At 40.8% G+C, this 22,986-nt stretch overlaps 1 protein-coding gene and 1 non-coding gene across 5 annotated transcripts; both read left to right on the forward strand.

Moving 5' to 3' along the window:
- The first annotated feature begins 41 nt into the window (after window positions 1-41).
- Window positions 42-13,887, forward strand: eogt (EGF domain specific O-linked N-acetylglucosamine transferase). 4 transcript variants are annotated; one of them, XM_020703275.2, is made up of 17 exons: window positions 42-131; window positions 2,225-2,296; window positions 2,381-2,477; window positions 2,698-2,798; window positions 2,991-3,099; window positions 3,341-3,435; window positions 3,520-3,624; window positions 5,137-5,243; window positions 6,377-6,480; window positions 6,668-6,760; window positions 7,140-7,211; window positions 8,271-8,357; window positions 10,030-10,098; window positions 10,341-10,402; window positions 10,529-10,648; window positions 10,981-11,083; window positions 11,335-13,887. In XM_020703275.2, exons 2-17 carry the CDS (start codon window positions 2,274-2,276, stop codon window positions 11,479-11,481), a joined length of 1,494 nt encoding a protein of 497 aa, XP_020558934.1. In that variant the 5' UTR covers window positions 42-131; window positions 2,225-2,273; the 3' UTR covers window positions 11,482-13,887. The 4 variants fall into 4 exon arrangements, with proteins under 4 accessions (XP_020558934.1, XP_020558933.1, XP_023810760.1 ...); XM_023954992.1 differs by lacking the exon at window positions 42-131 and adding an exon at window positions 1,715-2,057; XM_020703274.2 differs by having other exon boundaries at window positions 2,225-2,477.
- trnar-acg lies at window positions 4,521-4,593 on the forward strand. Its single transcript has one exon. It is a non-coding gene; the product is annotated as a tRNA-Arg (tRNA).
- Window positions 13,888-22,986: the final 9,099 nt, after the last annotated feature.

A 22,986-nucleotide genomic window follows, 5' to 3' on the forward strand; every position in this document is an offset into this window, starting at 1 on the left:
TTTAACTCAGTAGATTTGGCGCCACCTAGAGGTCATGGCTTCGTAGTGGAGGCTATATGAGATTTCCGGTGTTATGGCGACCACACGGCAACATCATCGCTTCTATCAGTGCGAGCAGGCAGTGGCTTTAGGTAAACCGGCTTTTGTTCAAACAGCCGTCACATGATGTAATTCTGAAACTGCCTTTATATTTATGATTTTGTTGTTTTTCTTTGTTGAGCTGTGGAAAATTCCACCTTTATCTCCAGCCTCAGTCCTCGCTTTGCCTCAAAGGAACAGCTAATTAATGACACAGACTTAGGGATCCCGGCGGCTAGCCTCCGTTAGAAGAACATTAGTAGTTAGCGTATAAACGTGTTTTTCCACCTTAACGAAGACAATCGTTAAGAAATGCGTTATTATCCCGGTGAACTTGGCATTCACAGCCTTGAAGGCGTAAATGAACCCGCTGTTTCTGCTCACTACTTGCAAAGTTAAAGGAAACTTTGCTTCATTTCAGTTGTTGGTGAAACTTAAGGCTAGCTTAAGTTAATGAGAAGCAACCGCGAAGACAACTACTTCTGAGTCCCTGTTCTCCCGTCCTCTAAGTATGAAGAGCTGGATCAAAATTACTTTTTTACTATTTTTTTGTTGCATATGTTGATGAAAAAAAGGGCATTTTAGTTGGCCTTGGAAGTTCTTCAATAGAAATATTTTACCCAATGTACCTAATTCATATGTGACGTAATACCCACCAGACCGTTTGCTTCGGCAATAAAAACCTCACAGCAACAGACAAGACATCATTTAGAGCGAAATTTCTGCTTTAACCTTCATTCTAAAGCAAAACGTACCATTAATAAATAAATTGATAAAATAAACAATAAACATCATAAACAGAAGTATAAGTTCATAAAAGGCCTTTTGAGGAGGTTTAACAGCTAATTGAGTCCAAGCTCCTTTTTTCAAATCAGTCCAAACTTTTGTACATTTGTACAGAATCACGCTAAATAAACTCAAACAGAGAAAACAATTAATGTTGTTGGTTAAAAGAAAAAAAAAATCAACATATCTATTTATTACATCATCTTTAACAATTGCTTTTTTAAATGGTTTTTCATGTCTTCCCTGCAGTCATATCTGGACCCCTCTTGCTGTGATACAGGGACGTTTGCTATTTGGTTTCATGAACATATTTCAGACTGATCTCATTGTGTTGGCCAGTTTCAAACTAAAATGACAAATTTGTTTTACCAGCCCTGATTTTCTGCTCTTAACTGCTCAAAGTGAGGCTCATTTATTTTCTTTAAATTAAGTTTTTGACAGAAAAAAAGCCTCAAACGCCTAACATCTTCAGACTAGTGTAAACAAATCTATTTTTTGTGTTTTACAATATATCTTCTAAATGAATTTAGTAGGGGTGTTTGGGGTTAAATGGAGACATGTTTTAGACATTATGACACTTTGACAGACTGCATACTGATTCTTTATGAGAAATAAAAAGATGAGTTTCCAGGGAGCCAGTTTAGCTCGTGCTGGTTTGCGGCGCCTTCCGTCCGTGAAACCCGGGTTCGACTCCGGGCTGCTCCCTGTTCCCTTCTCTACCTCTGCCGGTTCCAAGCCCGGTTTGAGAAGGTTGCGTCAGGAAGGGCATCCGGCGTAAAACATTGCCAAATTTACCATGCGACTTGTTCGCTGTGGCGACCCCTGATGGGAGAAGCCGAAAGTGGAAGAAGAAAAAGATGAGTTTCCAGATTTACAGTTTAAAACTGCTTATTTTTTAAAAATTCTTCAAACGTTATGAAGTTCTCACAACTCATTGTTAACTAACTTGCAGTACAGACAGTTTCCCACTTCCCTCCCTTCCTTTAGAGGTGAGAATGTTTGGAGGCTATTGTTACATGATACAATGCTTTGACAAAGGTCAGGCTCGACTATTAAATCCTCTGTCACTGATAGCCAGGGAGAAGGGGTTCTGTTTTGGCCACCTTAATATGTCACATCGATGCCAGCCGATGCAGTCCACACATCCCCCTCTGTAGCCTTATTTATGAGGGCTGGGACAGGAGTCTGGAAAGGTCAGTGTTATTTCCTGCAAAAGGACTTATCCTTGTGAGGATCTCAGATCTGCCTGGAGCTGCGTTCCCACACACTAAATTGTGTCCACATGCTTTTGTACTGTGGTCCGAGGCTCTCAACCAAGATTACAGGTCTGACTTTGCTTTTTTTTAATTCTTTCTTGCAGAATGGTCTGAAGAGAAGCAAGTATTTCACATGTCTGCATAACTCTGACTATGCTGCTTCTAGTAGCGCTGGGGTTAGTTTTTCCTGTCCTTGTGGTCGCCACTGAGATGGCAGAAAACAGCAACCACAAGCCAACAACACCGCTCTTTAACTACAGTGGGATCTCACTGCCACCAGAGCACATACCCTACTTCCTCCACAACAACAAGAGGGTAGTAAAGCAGTGCCGCCTGGACCCACTTTGTCCTTTTCAAGTAAGAAATAAGCTTTTTTTTTAACTTCTTTATTTTGTCCAGTGTTTTCTGATGAGATTTTTTAACAGTATTTTAGTCCAGAAATTACACACATTTATTCTTTTTAATTTTAAGTCATCAGGGGGGACATGATAATAATCCAGTGACTTTACATTATGTTGTCCTCATGTTTTGACACCTTTTTGTTAAATATGTGCTTATTACCTTAATTTTTTAACAGGATGCACTGCAGGATCTGTCAGCCTGTTGGGGTTATGAAAAGAACTGTGACCAAGAGAAACGCTTCAGCTACCCTGCCTGCACCAAAGCTGACTCTGGATGGTACTACGCCTTATGTGGTACTTGGTTGTAACTGTCAAGTCCTCCTAGAGTCTTTCTAGAAAATGTCAGGGCATTTTCAGTCTTGTTTAAAAATCAGTTGTTTTACAGTACCGGTGTGCTTATATATAACATACTTCACAGATGATCCATTAAGAGTAAAAAGCGGTTTCTACATTGAATCTGCCTTGTCAGGGCTCGTTCGTTGGACGCAGCCCGAGAACTTTTCTGGAAGCAGGCTGATTTCGGCTATGTGGGCGAGCGTCTCTCTGAGCTCAAAACACTCTGCAAGGCCAACAATCCAGTAAGTTCCCTCATTTCCTTAGTTCCCACCGGCCTCCTGAGTCAACAGGAAGAAAAAAATTACCTTGCTAAAATCAACACAATGTTCAACTTAAGAGCTGACACACAGTTGACAGTAGATTCTTTGGTTTTAAAGAGTTTAATCATTGTGATATTTAAAAAATCATTTCCAGAACCCTTAAGATCATAAGTATATTAATATCACTTAAAGTTTTTTTTGTTTTTAAATCACTGTGTTTCAGGAGGATTCGTCGTTAAGGTGTACTCGCCACGCCAGATTCTGCAGAGCAACAAACCTTTACCTGGACTTGCGGCAGCCACGCAGAGGTCACGAGAGGTCAGCTTCAATAAATTGTATTAAAATTAAAAAAAAGGTGGCACTATTGCTGATCAAAATTCCTTAAACTCTGCTACTCTATAGGTTCCAGGAGGACTTCATTCAAATGGGAGAAATTGGAGGACATTGCAAACTGAACAAGCAGGCACTTGCTGCTGAAGGAGATCATAAGAGTCCTCTGCAGTCTTGGTGGGTCCTTGTTGTTACACGCTTTCATTCTTTGTTTTAAATTAGAGGTTTCTCTCCTGACTGGAACACAGCGACAGCATCAAGTCATTACCATCAATCCACAAGAAAACCTTGTAGATTGACCTCTTTTTCTTTAGTTTGTAATGTCAAATTGCTTATAAATTTCGGTAATCTTTAAATCACAGGAATACTAATATCAATACAATATCTGAAAAACGTAAAAGCATACTGTTAATGCAATTTGTGCTGATTCGTGTGATTGAATCATTATGAATATTTCCTACATTTTTTCTTTGCTGTCTGCGCTTTTCTTTTGGTTTTGGTGAAGTCAGAGTGAATGGGCTGATTACAAACTAGCACATCCTGGACCCAACTGAAATGCCAGAAATATATGAATGTCAAACTTGTCATAACTGAGACAGAAGGGTTGAGTTAAACACTTAAAATTACTAAACAAATCAGAAACCTTTGACATTGCAGTTTTCTCTCAAAAGGAATAGAAGACTCTCACAGGTAATGCCTCACTCCTGGTCTTGTTTTTCAGGATAGCGTTTCTCCCCCCCAGAGCTCCTGTTTGAGTTTCAGGAAGTCTGGACTTTTGACAGTAAAGTTTCAGCTTGTAAAGTGATTCACTGTGCCAAATATAACAACAAAGAAGTGTGGTGGAAGTCCCAAAACTGCCTCACTTGCACTTTACTAGTGTTTCAGGGGTTAAATGCATATGCGCACACTCACGCTCACACTCACACATGCATGTGTGCACATGCTCACTGATGCTCACACTCAAATACACAAAGGAGCAATAGACTGCTGCCCGCAGCGGAACCCTCCATGACAAAAGGAACCCTCCCCCACACACGACATCTATTACTCAGCAGGCCTCTTTGCTGTTTTCAGGGCCAGTGGCGCAATGGATAACGCGTCTGACTACGGATCAGAAGATTCTAGGTTCGACTCCTGGCTGGCTCGTCTTTTTTTTTTACTCTCATTTATTGTGACTGCCTATTCAAGAAATGCATGTTTGAGAAAACTACAATACTATTTTCCACAATATTCTTTCATTCATTCATCTTCTAAACCCCCTTTGGGAGCCTATCCTGGCCACTTGTGGGCAAAGGCGGGGGACATCCTGGACAGGTCACCAGTCTGTCACAGGGCCACAATCACACATCCATGCACACTCACACCGTTGGAAAATTTAGTGATGGCGGCTCCGCTGCCGAACACTGGCGCCAACCTCCCACCAGAGGCAAGGTGGGCTTCAGTGTCTTGCCCAAGGACACTTCGACACATGGGCGTGCAAGGCGGGAATCGAACCTGCAATGTTACGATCATGGGTCGACCGCCCTACCACTGTTTCACATTACTGCTTGTTGAAAGATAAACTGTGAGAAAAAAGCTTTGACCTCTGTAAACTTTGTATACATGAGTTGAGACAGGGATTTTTATGGAATTATAAGTGGTCTTTTTATAACGTGTTGTATTTACAGAAGCACTGACATGTCATTGCAGGTACGCTGAACTCCAGACGTACACAGAGCTGGACTTTCATCCCATGACAGATGGACACTGTGACATCATTATCGAAAAACCTACAGTTTTTATGAAGCTCGATGCTGGTTTGTGCAAACATACCAAATTAGAAGTTCCTGTTATTAACCAGTTTGATGCTTTGAGGAAAAGAAAAGAAATTATTTTAACACACTTTTAACTAGAAGGAGCTGCATTTCCAGCAGTAAAATGCAGGGTTGAATGCTGTACTGCTGAATGAAAGCTGAATTTGCTGAAGAAATGGCTGAACTGTCCTGGAAAATTTTGGAATATCTGAAAAAATGTAAAAGGACCAAAAGTCAAAGCTGAACATTGTAATAGTAGAATGGCTAAAATAGGTCAAAAATTGTAGAAGGAGTTAAGCATGAAAGCTAAAATTGTTGAAGAAATGGCTGAACTGTCCTGGAAAATCCTGAAATATCTTGAAAAGTTAAAGGACCAAAAGTCATAGCAGAAATATGCTGAAAAAGCTGAACATTGTAATAGTAGAAAGCGCTGTGATCATTTTGACGTTTGAATTGTGTCTCTAGCTAAAAGTATGTTGAAGTTTTAATGGTTGAAAAAAGCAATGGTTTTCAAGGATTCCCCATGTATTTTAATGGAGCAAAAATCCTGGAAAATCCTGGAATATCTTGAAAAGTTCAAGGACCAAAAGTCATAGCTGGAATAAGCTGTCAGAGCTGAACATTTTACTAGTAGAATTGTTGAAATCATTGAAAAACTGTAGAAGGAATTAAGCGCAAGGATTCCCCAAGTACTTCAATGAGGGCAAAAATCCCGGAAAATCCTGGAATATCTTAAAAAGTTTAAGGATTTGAAAAACCAAAAGTCATAGCTGGAATAGCTGAAATATCTGAACATTTTAATAGTTGAATGGTTAAAAAATTGGAATTGTCCGAACGGGGTCTTGAACCAGCGACCTCATGCACCAAGACTTCCCTATCTATTTTAATGGAGCAAAAAATCCTGGAAAACCTGGAATATCTTAAAAAGTTGAAGGATTTGAAAACCAAAAGTCATAGCTGGAATAAGCTGAAGGACCTGAACATTTTAATAGTTGAATGGTTAAAATATGTTGAAAATTGTAGAAGGAGTAATAAATAAAGAGAAACAGGAAAACAATGAATGTAACTCATTTGTGTCTCCTGTTTTTTTCCAGCTCAGAACATAAATTAATTGTGTTTGTTTGTGTCTCTGATAGGAGTGAACATGTACCATCATTTTTGTGACTTTGTCAACTTGTATATCTCTCAACACATTAACAACTCCTTCAACTCAGACATCCTCATCGTCATGTGGGACACGGTGGGTTCCACGCTTTTAGGGAATACTGTTTATTCCATTTTTTAATTATAGTTTTTTTCTAATCATGACAACAAATGACAGAAAACCATTAGAAATGGAACATATACAATTCCTGTTGAATCCAAACGTTTTACTTTTTGTTGTTCTTCACTCCTTTATCCATGTCCTCTTTCTGCTTGTTTGTCAGAGTTTTTATGGGTATGGAGATTTGTTCAGTGAAACATGGAGGGCCTTCACAGATTATGACATCGTCCATCTGAAGACCTATGATTCCAAAAGAGTTTGTACAACCTCTTTTATTTCCTTTAATGCATCTGCTTGCACAGTGTTAGAGATGTATTTGTTTATCTAGGTATAGGTATCTAGGTATCTAGGTATAGCAGCTGTCTTTAGAGTAAAACTTTCCAAATAAGGTTATCTACACCTGAAAAAGGCAGCTTTTCTAATTGGATTTTACTGCAAGTGATGTAATTTCAACCAGTTAGGTGTCTAAAAATTTAGACATTTTCAACTTTTTTATTAATCAGCGAGTTATCAAATTGTTCCCACTAGACCAAATCATTATTTCAGACTACAGTAGGAGTGCAGACTTTCAGAGCCAAGTTTACTTCAGGTAAAGGTGACATTTGATCGTGTGATCCAATTGTGTTTGTTTCTAGGTTTGTTTCAAAGATTCCTTCTTCTCTCTTCTACCAAGAATGAGATATGGCCTTTTTTACAACACACCCCTCGTAAGTCATGTTTTCATCCCGTCTGTGTTTTATTTGATTTTTCTATGGGAACTTTTCTTTTCTAAAACTTCACTGACATAATCAATGTTTTTTTTTTAGAAGTTTTCAATTTTATTTAGTTATTAGTCCATAACCGAGATTTAATTTACTTTAAATGCATCTATTTTTCCTTTTTTTTCACCAGCCATGAACAATTCAGTCAGTGTTGCATAGATCCTTAAACAACAATGAAATTTTATGAAATCATGATCATCTGCTGTGAAACACAGCAAAACAATTGGAGCTCAGTTGTTGGTTGAAGAAAGGCTCATTTGTTCCAGCAATTTTATAGCAACCAAGTTGTTTGCTATTGTTCTGGTGTGCATTGAACAAAAAGCTGCTAGAGCTTATTTAACAAATAAAATGTCATTTATTTGAGGCATGTTTTTATTTTCCATAACTTGGTCTTTTGTTGCCATAAGCACAAAAGAATCCAGTTCAATTTTATCGTTGCATTGTTTAAACATGCAGGTTTTGTCAAATCGTTGTATAATATATTCAAACTGTCAGCAAGCGCTTATGTGCCAATGTTATTTAAATGATAATTTCCAAGGAGATAACTATAAAAATGACACCAATATAAATATGTGTTGTCCTGTAGTTTCAGCCTTGAAATGAGAAATATTGCTTGGTCAGCCTCAAGCTGATGCTGATTACCCTGCAGTGTATGTCATGTTTATATTCATGCACTCACATGTAGATCTGCACTGCAGGGGTCTGCATGAGATTTCCAAGATTCAGGAAGTACCCCCGCTCATATCATATTCATTCCATAAAGATAAGGAAATGTGTTGACATTTGTCAGATTCCTGCAGTGGAATCGATTTTTTTCACCACAGATCCAAAGTAGAGGAACACCTTTGTTTAATCAGACTTAAGTCTTTCTTTGTTTTAATCATAAAGCACATTTGCTACAACAAAGCAATGATATAGAACTATTGTTGCTTCAAGAATTTGAAGCATAAAATTAGTTTGTGTTTCTTAATAAACCAGGATTTTATGGAGTTTTGTTCATTTCAGGTTTCAAACTGCTACACTGAGGGGATGTTCAGGGCTTTTTCCCAGCATGTTCTGCATCGCCTTCATATCCACCAAAACAAACCAAAGGTGAGAGAAACATTGAACCTACTGACATTTGTTTTCATGTAGTGTTTAGACACAGTTTATTATAGTTGCAGATTTCTCCAATAGGAATGAATCTGTTCTGTAGAACCCTGCATGTGAGTGTTTTGTTGATACTCAGCATAGATTTGGAGGGGAACAAAAGGAAACGGACAAAGAAAGAGGAATAAAAATGGAGAGGACCAACTCCATTTGTTAGGGGGTCTTCTCACCACAGGAACAGACTGGAAGAGGACAGGGGTCCCTCTAACTGGTAGTTTAAGGGACATAGTCTTAAAGTCAAGAATATCTGATGCGAGAAACAAAAGAAAACATTTTATGACTAAATTAGATGCTTGAGATCTGCTATCTTTTGTTAGATTTGAATCTGGAAATTGTGTTCTACTTTGTCAAACAGCCGGATTTATTGATGCACAAGTTTACTGTATTTTGTCTGTTGGTCAAATTTTTTTGGTGAGACCCTAAAATGAGGATTCTTGTCAGTGTTCAACATGTGAGACCTATTACATAAAAAAGCCCCAAGCCTTATGATGCACATCTATCATTGATTTTCTGACATTTATAGGCTGATAAATAGAGCCCGGGAAACAGGAATTAGGCATGCAAACACCTGTTCTCCCGATTTGCTCTCTCAGCAACTCTTGTTCCTCAACAGGCTGTTTTTTGTAGTAAAGAAAGGCTTTTTGTTTTGAAACTGAATGATTAACAGTATAATTCCAGTACTGTTATAAACTAATATCACAGCAGCATTTAATTCTTGTAGGTTTAAGGCTAAACTTTCTTGTGTAGCAGAAAAACACATTTTTTATTTATTTTATTTTATATTTTCTTAAGTTTTGGTGCTTTAGATTTTATATAATGTTCAGTGAAGGTTCCTCCAGAGGCTTGGAATGTTTGGATATTTTCACTGTTGAAAAAAAAACTGAACTGAAAAATAGACTTTTGATTTTAATTTAAACAAAGGTAACTATAATAAACACAAAACTACTAAAAGAAAAGGTCCTCAAACCCTCAACCTTCCATCACTAGAAAGGATGCCCGTCGTAGACTGGAGCAGCTGGCCATCTCTTAGTTTGCATCTTGTTCTGGAAGCAATATTTAAAAAAAATAAATGACTTAATTATTTGCAGATGGATGCCAATATTCAAAGTTAGGAGCATGGTTACATGAATTTTGAACACATGGTGGCAGTAGAGACTACAAAAGAGAAAGTGTTTCTGATGGACAGTAACTGTGTAACCCTTGTGCTATCCTAGGCACTTTAACATTGGGAGTAGGGTCATCTAGACCCACTAGACAGTGCGTTAAACCCTTTTTCTTCAATGATTTGTGATCTTCACTGGTGTCCATGGATTACATGAAATCTTTCCACCTTTATCCACCTTTGTCATGGTAGGGAGAACACGTCAATGTAAGGGTGGGGTCATCTGAGATAGCACAAGGGTTAAACTAATGAACACAGAGAAAAACACAAAGACAAACAGTTTCCTTCTCAGTTATGACTTTAGTGTGACCTCAGCTTTTAAAAACAGGGACTTCTTTTCAAATTATTTCATTTAGAAGTCTTTACCTTATTTTGGAAAAGCATAATGTTTTCCTGGCTCCATATCTTTCCTGTCTTTAGCTGATTGATTATTGGGTGCAACAATATTTTCAGGAGAGGCATGTTCGTCTCACCCTGCTGGCACGCAGCACAGAATACAGGAGGATATTAAACCAAGAGAAGGTGAGTTCAGTGCTCCATTCTATTCTCTACTTCTCCTCTGGTCCCTTTTATTCTGCTTCCTTGCTTGTTTTTTTACTTAAGCTAATTACCTTCCTCCATCATTGATTTACTGCCCACCCCTGTTAGGTGCCTGTTTAAAGTCTTAATTCCATAAACAGAACAGGTACCAAAGGTTTGTGATTTCTATTGTCGCCAGCCGCATGTCTTATTGATCACATAACACACGCCTCTGTTTTTTGCAGCTGGTAAATGCCCTCAAGACGGTGCCTCTGTTGGAGGTCACTGTGGTGGACTACAAATACAAGTGAGTTTAATAACGCTTTCAATCTGAGAGCAGCTAGATTTGACATGATTGAGTCTTTTTGCATACATTTCAAAAAATGAAATACGTGACTGTTTAAGTAATAAAGGAGTCCGGTTTGTCTTCCAGAGATGTTTCTTTCCTGAAGCAGTTGGAGATCAGCCACAACTCTGACATCTTCATAGGAATGCACGGGGCTGGTCTCACTCACCTCCTCTTCCTCCCTGACTGGGCGGTCATATTTGAGCTGTGAGTGGCACTTTGAAATTTGCCCATGCAAGTGAAAATCGGAGGATGCTGTGGTGTTGGGGGGGCGGAGCCATTGACTAGGCAGTGTCCTCTTTCCAAAGTGCCTCTCAGTGAAATTTTGCCTAATTAATCAGGCATTCATCGCACCTGGCGGTGCTTGGCAGGCTGACTGAAGGGATGGCGTTTGTTTGTTTGTGTGTGCAGCGTCTCATGTTGTAAGGCACGGGGTGGTTTTTAGTCAATGGGGGAATTCACACAGGGCTTATGAGAGCAGAGAAAAAGAGGCAAACCGGAGAGAACAAGAGATAAGTGTGTGCATCTGTTCCTCTCAGATATAACTGTCAGGATGAGAGCTGCTATCGAGATTTGGCTCGTCTGCGGGGCATTCGATATGTGACTTGGCAGAAAATGGACAAAGTGCTCCCACAGGACAAGGTAGAGAATCTCCCCTTAGAAGCCATTAGCACTCCAGTATCACAGCAAAGGCTGTGTGAATTCACCCCACTCATCTGTCACACACAAGCTCTTACATGCACACAGTGTAATATACACAGACACCATTGAAAAAAGGTACAGATTAATTTTTGGAATATTTATTAACATCTAATTTAGCCATGGCTGCCTGAAAACACAGTTTCTAAACCGTTGTAAATGTTTGAACTCTTCTTAACTCCTATTTCTTTTAGGGTCATCATCCCACACTTGGGGATCATCCAAAGTTCACTAACTACTCCTTCGACGTGGTGGAGTTCATGCGGATTGTGATGGAGGCAGTCGATTATGTCACTCACCATCCCAAGTGGTCGCACAGTGACCGTCATGATGAGCTTTAGAATGTCTAATAGTTCTCAGAGAGAGGAACTTCTCAACTTCACTGTGACAAAAGACGTCAACATGTTATTTTATGTCCCCATTTCCCAATGGCAGGGGATGTGCCTGGCTCCTTTCTGTGTGTGTGTATATGTGTGTGTGTGGGTGTGTGTGTGTGTGTGTGTGTGTGTGTGTGTGTGTGTGTGTGTGTGTGTGTGTGTGTGTGTGTGTGTGTGTGTGTGTGTGTGGGTGGGGCGTTTCGCCGTATCTTTTGCGTTTCAGTGCCTCTGCTGCTGATGGCTAGCTGGGGAGGTCTAGTGTCCCACACTCGGGGGAAGTTTGCTCCCCTTTCTCATATGACATTTCTGGAGGGTCCTTCAGGAGAAAGATGGTCTATGAGACACATATTAGTACACGTAATAGGGAAAATTCCCCCTATTTTTCTGAGTAGTGCTGCCCACTCATGTCTTTAATTGCACTTTAGACATGTAGGTTCCTTTGGTGAGGGGAGGGGGTCACTTGGACACCACCGCCACAGGAGGTGCTGATCCTCTGTCCCCTACCTTGTTCCTCTGCCCCATGCTGGACCCACCGTGGGGCCGGCTGGTGACATGTCTGGAGTATGGTGCGGGCACAATCATTTGTGTTTGTACTGATATTTCAGCATGTCTATGTGCATGAAACAAAACTTTTCTTTAGTTAATAACTGCCTTAGCAATAATGATAAAGCTCCAGCAACTTATGTTCATTTTTATGTTACTTCTATTTCTATCTCATCCACTTTTTTGTCTATTTGTTTCTTTGTGTGAACTCTACCTATAGTTTTTTAATGTCTTTCTCCCTTTATTCACGCTCCCCTGGTCTCTCCAAAAATTCCCCTCTTCTGTCCAGTTTGAAACTTAAAATGGATTACCGGTATACAGTATATTGAAATAGTTCTTAAAATACAGTTTAGCCTCCAACGCAAAGGGGGGGGGGGGTTTACAAAAATACAACTTGTCTCCAAAAACCATAAAATCTGTCTCAACTTAAGAGGTTATTATTTTCTCTCCATTTGCTCTGCAACTGGATGGAACAGGTAAAACAAATAGTACTTTTGCACATATATGTCATGGGGTGGGGGTTGTTTGTCACCTCTTTTTGCTGTTTTGATAGGTCTGAAAAACTGAAAGCAGTTTGGTGACAGCTGGAGTTTGAATAGCTTTCACAAGCTCTATTAGTGTCAGATCAGTTAAAGGGGGGCTGGAGCTGAAGTAGCTGGAGAGCAATAAGATGTCTTCTATGTTTCTTCATTACCTCCGCTGTGGCTACTTCGTTCCCCGCCGTCAATGTTGGTAAATGAGCTGCTGTTGTCACATTCCTTTGCATGTAACATCTTGTCCAATTGGATCAGCGTCACTCTGATGAGAGTGTCTGGAGAGCTGCTGACAATCAAACCGGAGTTTCTTAACAGAGCCAACGTAACTTGATTTGATGTTGTGAGCTGTTATTATTCTGGATTCATCCATGAAGTATTTTTTTTTCTTTCAGTTAGACTGACAAGGCTGCACTAAGGTTTCCACTACATGATGAAGGTGCCCAATGTAATTACTGACATAAACATTCTCATATTATTCAGGTAAATTACAAGATAACATATATATTTATTTTATAAAAAAAAACTATCAGTATACAAATAGATGAAAAATATATATGCTCTAATAAGCTGCCCAGCTGTCCGAAGTGTGATAGCACCACTAACGGTGACATAGGTGAGCTCAGTAAACGGTGGCTAGTTCAGCATCCAGGATGCAGAAATATCTCTATTCTGTATTAAATTTTCCATTCTTAGCGGGCACAGCATTTCATCTCTATAGGTTTGTTTATCAAAGCACATGCATAGGGAATTCTTTAAAATATGCTTTACAAGACACACAAAATATACCTTAGATATTTTTTGGTTGTTGGCTAAAATATCAAAACAAAAGAATTAACATGTTTGGGTTCTTCATCCACACTTTATTTTTGTTTACACATATGTCTGACATTAGTCACAGATACTGCTGAAGTAGTTCATGTGTTCCTTTTTTTAACTAATTGTTAAATTGGTTTTTGTACAAACTGTTTTATTTTGTAAAAAAAAAAACAAGGTTAATGGTCAAATGAACAAGGTGCTGCAAATGTTACCCTCTAAACGTTCTCTGTGTGCTTTTATATTCATATTTTGTAACAACAGTGACTGAAAGAGAATGAGCACAATGATATGTCCTCTCATGAAGTGCTCTGAAATTTGTGTGTTTTTTTTTTTTTGGAGGGGGGTGTTAATGTTTTATTTATCTGTGTAGGTAGGCATGTGCAATTAAGTTTGACCTTTTTGATTATTACTTCACAAAACATCTTTTACAAGAGTTTTTTTCAAAATAAATCCTTCCAAATGGAGACTATACACAGCATGTATCCCTCTCTCTTTGTTGGCCACATTTGATATAACAATTTGGTTCTTCTTACCTTATTTATCTCTTGAAGTCTAACCTTGAAGAACAAACTGAAGTCTCTGGTTTGCTTGTTCCTGCTGATGTGAAAAAAATCTTTTTTTCCTGAAGGTTTCATTATTTTACTGAGCTTGTGTGTAAGGAGGAAAGGGGCTTTTTGCAAAAGGGCACTTGTTCTCTTTTTACAGTAGCTGTAATAAATCTGGATGACCTCAAAAGAGAAACGGCTTGATCAAACAGGGAGGATTCTGTGCCACATGGGGGCAGTACAACACCACACATGAAGCCAGATCCTGACCTCTTCAGCTGTGTGAGGCTCCTGACTGACTTGAGTTCAACGGGCTGACAGGCAAAAAATGGTGTATTTACAAATATGTACAAAAGGTCAGAGGAAAACAAAATTTGCTCAGTGGAGTTTACTTCCATATCACAAGGTGGCTGTCAGCAGGGGCGCTCCTGTGTGCCTCTGTGCGGATGTTGTGTCTGAACTTTCTCAGTATTGACAGACACAGAGCCTGTCTGGGATGGACACTATTTATGGGCCGGCTCGGGTTGCTACCGGTGACCTCATAAAGAAATAAAGAATCTCTGTACTACACCAAAAAATAAATAAATAAAATGGGGGTCTGTGATCAGGGGACTAAATGGATCTAATGCAGAACATGTGTGAAGTTTAGATACAGGAGAGTGAGAACCGTTCTCACATTGAGCGTGAAGTATTGGAAAAAAACTGGGTGAATGAACATTGGTCTTTGTGGTTTTTGTCTGCACTCCTGGCTGCAGGGGATGAGTGTTCAACCATGTAATTAGTGGTTAATATTAAAATGTTCAGATACTAACAACTCCGCCTTACATTGTTTGCCTCAGGCCTTAGTTCAACCTCTCTTGGAGATTTTGAGGGATTTCGGAGGCCTAATGGCTCCCCCACATACATCCTCAAGAAATATGGAATTACTTAACTTGGGCGTCCTCGATAAACAACTGTAGGGGTGCCAGGACAACAAAGAGTGACTCTCAATAAAGACTTGAGTGTAATTACTGGCAGTAGAAACTGTGCAGTCATCAGATCCCTTGTTAGCAGTCACTCAAGACTTCAAATTCTGCAAGTAGCTCCCACCCTGGGTTAATAAAAGCTTTGCTTTTTTAAAGAAACCCCCGCCAGCTTTTTCTCTGACCTCTCTTTTGGGAAATGCTTGAAGTTTCTGCTCCTATATTTTATGTTTTTTAACCAAATTTGCTTGGTTTGTCTAGTTAAATTCACCCAAAGGTGACCCCACTGTCATCCCCATGTGCACTTTTTTAACATGATTATTTGCATAAACTCATTTATCTCCAAAGACAAACTCTTCTCACCCGTGAACTCAGATAAATCAATTACCTCGCGCTGATCTTACCATAGCCACATTTGCAGGCGCCAGATAAGCAGTAGGATTTAATGCGGGAATATCGATCCAGGAGGAAGAACTGTTCCTCAGGTTATGAACAGATATTTCCCCAGTGTTTTTTCTCCCCTGGGTAACAGTTATTGGGAGAACATTTGCAGATGAGATCTTACACCTCTCACAGGAGACGCCATAAGGCTCCCCAGTCTGCAGTCTTTACCCTGCCATATTGGGGCTGAACTGAACCATCCTATAAGTAAAAGACTGTAAAAGGAACAGGAGTTATAAAACAACTAAATCAGATTTCACTTTGTTGATCACTGTCTAGAAAAGTGTCCACATCACACGATGGAGTTTGTGTTGATCTGATCTGGCTCCGCTGGCAAAGAGCAGATGAGATAAGTGCTTTTGGTTGTTGCATCCATTAGCTGCATCACTTTAAGATAAAGGCCTCAAGCCCCGCTGAGACTTGCAAGTTCAGGGTTGTAGGTACAGCCAATTGCGGATCAGACTCAGAAGATTACCTTACTTGTTTTGTTGCATGGTTTACATGGGTAAACACATTTGTTTTGTCTGCAGATGGGATTTGCTGTACAAAGGCAGGCACGCTTTTCCATATCCTCTATCTCCCTGCTGGTTGGATGCGGCGGAGCTGTCCGCGGTGCTGAAACCTTTCCTGGAGCCGCGCGCTGCTGGCTACTAGCACACCTGCATCAATGTCCAATCAGATTCTGTTCAAAGCCGGGCAGATCGATTTGAAATTGATTTAAGCAAAGTTACAATAGCTGATAAATATTTTCCCACTTTTCTTTGAACGACTTTCACTTTGCCCCTAAATTGTTAAAAGCAGTCTCAGAAGGAGTTGCGATTTTAACCAGCAGCCGCAACAGTCTTCTTGCTTTTTCAAACTGCACTTACTCCTGTTTGCCCCCCGATTAAAATTATACCCTTGAAGCGGGATGCGTGGCGTGGGCCCTTGCAAGGTAGGCGACGAGACAACAAGGGAGACATTCGAACGGATTGGATATCCCTCACCCTTTTGGTCGTTAGTGGATATCGACCTCCTCTGAGTCCTAATGACTGCAAATACGGCACAAAGCTATCAATCGCCATCAACATGCAGTATTATGGGTTGGATTCATTGATACGCTTTCTCCTGACGCGTAACTGAGATGTGGAGGTGATCGGACCGCATTTAACGTCTCTGTTGGCGCGCGCTTTTGTGTGAGTCCAAATGTAAAACACAAAAACGTGTGTGTGTGTCTGTGTGTGTGTGTGTGTGTCTGTGTGTGTGTGGGGGGGGGGGGGGGGGGGGAGTATGATTGTGTCATGTGCATTGGTGCACATTTTCTGACAGTCTGTGATCGTGTAGTTGTTGGACCCCCTCCCTCAAAAAACACAACAAGGGGTGGTTGCATGTAATATTCAGAAGTTTCCCATCAATTGTCTGTAAATCAGCTGAGAACTTGTGGGCGCGTGCCTTCCATTCCATACTGTGCCATGCTGGAAACTTATTGAGAAAAACTCTTAAAACAAGCACAAAAAAAAAAGCTGCATCGCATCCCTCATTGGAGCCACAGTTCAGGCTCCATGACATAAGTGGGGAGTAAAGGGGTGTTCGGGGGCGCTGGTGAACTGGGCGGGCGCTGCTGCACGTGCTCTGAATTGGGAAGACGGGCTCTCATCGCATTTCTCATGTCCAATCGATCCCTGCTCGGGAGGAGCGACGGGAGAGCAACTATCAGTCCTTCATCACTGTACCATCACTCTCATCAGCATCTCTCCAGCGACTGAGGCGCCTCTGCGTGACAGACCCGCATAAGGGGGAATGAACTTATGTGGAGTGCCTGCCTGATGCCGTTTTGGGGGAATTAACGCACTTCTGGCGACTTTTTCTTCAGTCTGATCTTGACATGGGACTCGCCAAGATCATCGAGACCGAGAAAATCGGATCAATTCGCTTCCGCGCAAACCCTGTTTACTCACCTGGTTTAGAAGGGCTGCTTCTCCGGTGTTAGCCTAAGATCCCTCCTCAGTCGCCTTTTGCCCCCCTTTTTTCTGAATTTGGCAGTATTTGTGCGGGATCTTTACAAGATGCTTAAAACGACTGCCCCACTTAGTCTGGAAAACACAATCAGTGGAGTTGAAACACAAAGTGATACAGAAATCGAACGACTCACTTGGATCCTTTACAGTTCCCAGTGATCATGCCGTCAAGGTTATAGATTTGGGTAAGGTGGTGTTTTTTCCCTTCTCTTTGTGTCGGATTATATACCTCTTTTTTTTAACTTCGCTGTCTTTTTTGGTTAATCTCTGTGTCAATAGGTTAATGAAAAGAGCAAAGGATTACCGCGAGACTTTTTTTCATGCATTTATTTCTTAATAAATAAGAGATGAAGCAAGTTAAAGATTGTTTTCTCGAACAAAGTGATTGCATTTAAAGGATAAAGAACCGATCAGACCTTCCTGATCACCGCTGTTGTGTAAAAGGTGTTACATATAGTGTTGGTTCAGAAAGGCTGTGCTGAGCGCGCGCAGTCGGGGAGATTATTCTGGATCCCGATGCAGTGTTTCATCTCTGGATGGGATTAAATAAGCAATCGGTAGGAGTAGATGCTGTGCGGCACCTATTGAGAGCGATGCGCTGACCTGGCTCTTTTTTACGCGCCTCCTCCAATGCGTGGATGGAAAGACTGGATACATGCGCTCGCCGGCTCCACAGGCGCGTTGCGCACAGAGACTGGGAGGTGTTGCCAACACATTTCTCTTCACTCCCTCTCTCTGTGTCTGGTTTGGTGCACGTTAATGGACGCAGTGATGAAGCCCAGCCCCTATGGTGTTGTAATTCTTAGTCATCCTTGTCTCCTCCTCCTCACTCTTTGCTCTGGGAAAGTTGAATTACACCCTTCATTCTGGATACTCAGCAGAGAGTGGTGTCATCGGGGCAGACATGAGATGGGCAAAAAAGAGGCAGGGAGAAAAGGATCAGACCATGGACTTCATTCTCATTGACAGTCACATTAACACAGGAAGAGCACTCTTAATCTCAGGGAGATTACTCAATCTGGGCTTTCCCCCAGCCATCCGTACTCACACGTCAGACCCTAGGACTGACACCTGTGTGAGGGCAGCATCCACACACAAACACTCTATAGCACATGTTAATTCCTCCCTCCGTTGATCCCTTCTTTTCACTTCCTGTGGTTCCCAGCTGTTATCCACAGGGGCCTTTTTAAGCTTTATAAATCTCTTATCTGACTCCCACATAGACGATATCCAGGGAATGAGAGTGGGTGAGGAGGAGGGGAAGGGTTTGTACATTTGTGTGAGGACCCAGTCAAGTGACAGTCGTGGCTGCAGTGGTGGTGAGAAGGGAAACGCAGAGCAAGGGAGGCTGATATATTTATGAGTGATGGAAGGAGGGAACATGACAAGTGTCATGAGACCAAGAACTCTACCCAATACATTCATTTGTGAGAAAAATAAGTAAAAAGAGTATGAATTAAATGTTGTTCTGTTTGAATGACATGTTTTTTTGGGTGATGTCATCGAGCAGGAATTGGATGTGAATAGGATTGGAAAGGTGACAGCAGCCCAACAGTTTAGAAATCACTCAGACTGACTGTGACGAGTGGATAGAGAGGATATCAGGAAAAAAAAAAGACTGGATGGAGCAATGTTTGTGCAACAAAAAAGTTGAACCAGACAGTGAGCATTTGAGTCATGCAGCGGCAATGAAAACATTTCCCTCAAGGAACCAGAATCACAGAAAAGTACAGAACGGAGCCGATGTGTCTTCTCAAACATAAGATCCATGACACTAATGGAGGAGGGAGGGCTGGAGATCAATGAGTTGGAGTGTGGTGTGTATTTGTCTCTTGTCAAAATGGTAAAACCACAGCTGGCCCGAGGTCAGGACCTGTGGCAGGGAAGGGTGAAACCTGTGTTCCTGTATTACACTATTTGCTTACTCAGGTTTGAACTTCTATGTACAAAACAGCAGTTTTCATCATCATCATCATCCTCAACACTAACACACATAATTTATATATGGCTAAAGTGAATTATATTGTGTTTAGGAACATTTTTAGAGTTAGAAAACAAATAACTTCTTGCTGTGACTTTTAGAGTATTTCATTTCTGTCACACCAAGGAGAGTTTTAAAAGTATAGTTACAAAGTGAAAATAACACTCCTTTACAAGCTTCAAGGTGATTCTCTCACAGAGCGGACTCACTTTGACCATGACAAATCTCCCTAAGTGATAGTAATGATTGTAATTGAACAGGCACAGTTTCTTCCTATAGTGCTCTATCACCTTGAATGCAATCTGCTGCGTCTCTATGCGTGGATGTGTGTGCTGTTTGAAGAGACGCCACGTCCCCGGTCCTGTCCCTTTGGCAGCTGGCAGATGTGCCGGTAACCATGAGCGACAGCGGGAGAGTGTGTTTGCGGGATTATGAAAAGCTGTGACCGTGCTGTGCTTTGCTGCCTGGCTCCACTGTGAAGGCGAGGAAGCAGAACAGCAGAGCCATCGGTGGGAGCCTGGGGTGGTCATCACGGCAGACCTCAAACAAATACCACAGCTCGTTAAGGGGGAAATGGTTTGAACCCTGGAGGAGGAGATGCCTTAGAGCTGGAGACAGGAGAGGAAGGGCAAAGAAATTGGAGAAAATTCAGGGCATAGTTTTGGTGTTATCAGGACTGATCGGACATGTAACAGAAAATCCTCTGTTTTCGGAGGTTTGGTAGTCAGGTGAAATCTTTCAGTCTTAGATTTCCAAACGTGTGTTGAAGATGAGGTTCTATAATTAAAAAAATCAACCGAAGGTCCTTCTGACATTGGTTTTAAAAGACAGCATCTCCCAAAGATGACTGCTCAAAGACGCTGTTTTTGGCAAAGCTTCTGTGCTGGTGTCTTTACAATTTAAAGATTTAAAGCCTTTTCATTGGCCTTTTAAATTCATGAAACCTTCATGTCTATGAACATGTGAATCATTTTCAATTAAATGTAGGATCTCACTACCCTTCAATTTAAGATTGATTTCATCTTTTTTTTTTTTTTTGGTGGATATGAGTTGAAAAAGGACTCCTGAAGTCTTGAAATTCACCAAAAGTCCTCGTGTGTTTTAGTTTGTGGAAGGGGACAGCCTCACACTGGCATCATTGCGTGATGTTTCCGAGGTCCGTTTGTGATATGTTTGCCTCATCCCTGTGTGGAATTGCTTTGTAAGACTGTGAGTGAGGGTTAGAGGCCCTGCTCGTCCGAGGGGAGTGCGGCAACGGTGTCATGCTCCGCAGACTCACAGACAAATTAATTCACTTATTGACACCGCTGACACGTCTCAGTGACTTTTTAAAATGAACAATTGATTAGGCTTCCTGGCTCCCTTTTGCTCTCACACACTCCATTTTCCTGACTTCTCTGTTTCTTTCCTCCTCTCTTTTTTTCTCAGGCCAAACTTTTTTTTGTTTTGTCATGTTTTTCTACCCATCCTCTTCAGTTCTTTCATATTTTTAGTTCCCTCCTTTTCTTAAATTTCATTCCTTTCCCTTCTTGTGCCAGGCAGCACTCTCTGTCATTCAGCAGGTTCGTCACGCACACTGATAATGCGACAGTGCACCAGTTGCTCACCAGCATCAGAGTGAGCAGGTGTCATTAACCCTTGTGCTATCCTAGGCACTTTAACATTGGCAGTTGGGTCATCTAGACCCACTAGACAGTGCTCTGAACCTTTCTTCTTCAGTGATTTGTGATCTTCACTGGTGTCCATGGATTACATGAAGTCTTTCCACCTTTATCCACCTTTGTCATGGTAGGGAGAACACGTCAATGGAAGGGGGGGGGGTCATCTAAGATAGCACAAGGGTTAAAACCTTCTTGTGTTTTTCAGATGTGAAAGTTTGCATATGCTCATTAAAGAAAATGAGAGACGTGGTGAATGTAAAAAAGAAAAGAAAAAAAAAGATGAGCAAAAATGTGTGCACTAATTAAAAATATATGTGGTTGGTATCAGTGTCATGAGGTGCAGAGCTGGACCTGAGCGAGTGTGGGTTCACCTCTGTTTGACAGCTCAAAGGAGTCACTACATATAGTGAGGCTAAAGCTCATGCAAAATTAAAACCAGCTTTATATAAAGATTGTTTTCTTATTCCATTGATCCAACCTTGGACAGTAAATATTGTAAATTAAGTTCAGATGTTTTTAACAAAAATGCCACAAAGATTTGCTGGAAACTCTCAGCTTCTTATTGTGTTTTTTCTTTTTCAATTCAAATGAAGGCAGTAACTGAGTAAGACTGGGTTAGAGCATCTTTGTGCTCACCTGTTTTAAAGGACATTTACCAGATATCAGCTTCCACCAAAAGATATCATTGGTTAGACAAATAGCAGATCTAGAGTGAAAAAACACATTTAAAAAAACATCTTTGCACTTTTATGCACACAATTATGAGTAAGTGTGCAAGGGAGTGTACATTTCTATATTCAAAGCAGTTAGATGAGCAGAATAGTCACAATGGCAGATAACGTGTGGACCAAAACTAAAGATTAAATGATGCAAAAACAAATTACATCATTCAATCTTGTTTAACCAGAAATGCAAGCTGCCCCCTGTCGTGCTAGCAGAAGGAACAAAATAAAACATAAATCTTGCCGATTCATATGCAAAGATGAGAAGAAAAGCAGGGCCAGGGTGAGGCGCATCTAAAAGTCTCGTGTTTCCTTTTCACCTTTCCATCCATATTCCAGAGCTGAGGGACACAGACTTTTATTGGCCTATCATTGCTTTATTAGAGTGCGGCAGATTTATGGGTTGATCCGTGCTTCTGTCTGTCAGAAGACTCTGTTATGTGCTGACTTTCAGGGCTTTAAACCGCTTTTAATAAGAACGCAGGGAAATGGCTTCCTCTCACTCAAACACACTGTGTTAGTGGGCTAATGTTTATTAGGCTATTAGTGTCTGCACTTTTTCTATAAAATAAGCAACAGCTTTGTCTTTTCATTAGGTTTTATTGTTTTTCTTTATGAGGAGGCTGCTTTAATGAGATTTGTGTGACACCAGCCAGCCCTTTAACACAACTGGTCTTTATGATGTAAATAGATGCAGCAGTTTATGAGACTGTGTTTTTATGCTTAGAGCAGAAAAGAACAAATAACTTAAACTTTTACTTTGAATGTATTTTACTTCTGCTGGTGTATTTGCATGGAGCTGAGTCTAGACTCTTGGCAGTGACCGGTCACCTTTTTTGTGAATTTCACTTCATAATTCAGAGAGGCTGATAAGAAAATGCAGATGAGTTCAGCTGAGAGACAAAAATCAACCTTAAAAGTCTAAAAATAGTGTAAACAATTTCAAAAAAAGATATATTTTCCACACTATTGAACTTGCTTCTGCCTTTCCTACCCTCCAACACACACACATGCGTGCATACACACACATGCGTGCATACACACACATGCGTGCATACACACACACATGCATACATACACACACACATGCATGCATACACACACACGTATTTCTCAGTCAACGGATCCTGAGACGATGGCTTGTGCAACAAGGTGGGATTTAGACTTAAGTGCAGGCAGATCAATTGAGCTGTAATGGTACCTTAGTGCCAAGGCCATTCTCTGAACTCTGCAGTCAATACCACAGCCTGGTAATGGTCCTGAAT

The sequence above is a fragment of the Oryzias latipes genome, chromosome 5, assembly GCF_002234675.1.
Source record: "Oryzias latipes chromosome 5, ASM223467v1".
NCBI classification, from domain to species: domain Eukaryota; kingdom Metazoa; phylum Chordata; class Actinopteri; order Beloniformes; family Adrianichthyidae; genus Oryzias; species Oryzias latipes.

Coding starts and splice junctions, on each gene's coding strand:
- eogt (XM_020703274.2), top strand. CDS start 2,274: ATGCTGCTTCTAGTAGCGCTGGGGTTAGTTTTTCCTGTCCTTGTGGTC. Junction 5,244..6,376: donor TTTTATGAAGCTCGATGCTG/GTTTGTGCAAAC, acceptor TGTCTCTGATAG/GAGTGAACATGTACCATCAT. Junction 6,761..7,139: donor AGACCTATGATTCCAAAAGA/GTTTGTACAACC, acceptor GTTTGTTTCTAG/GTTTGTTTCAAAGATTCCTT.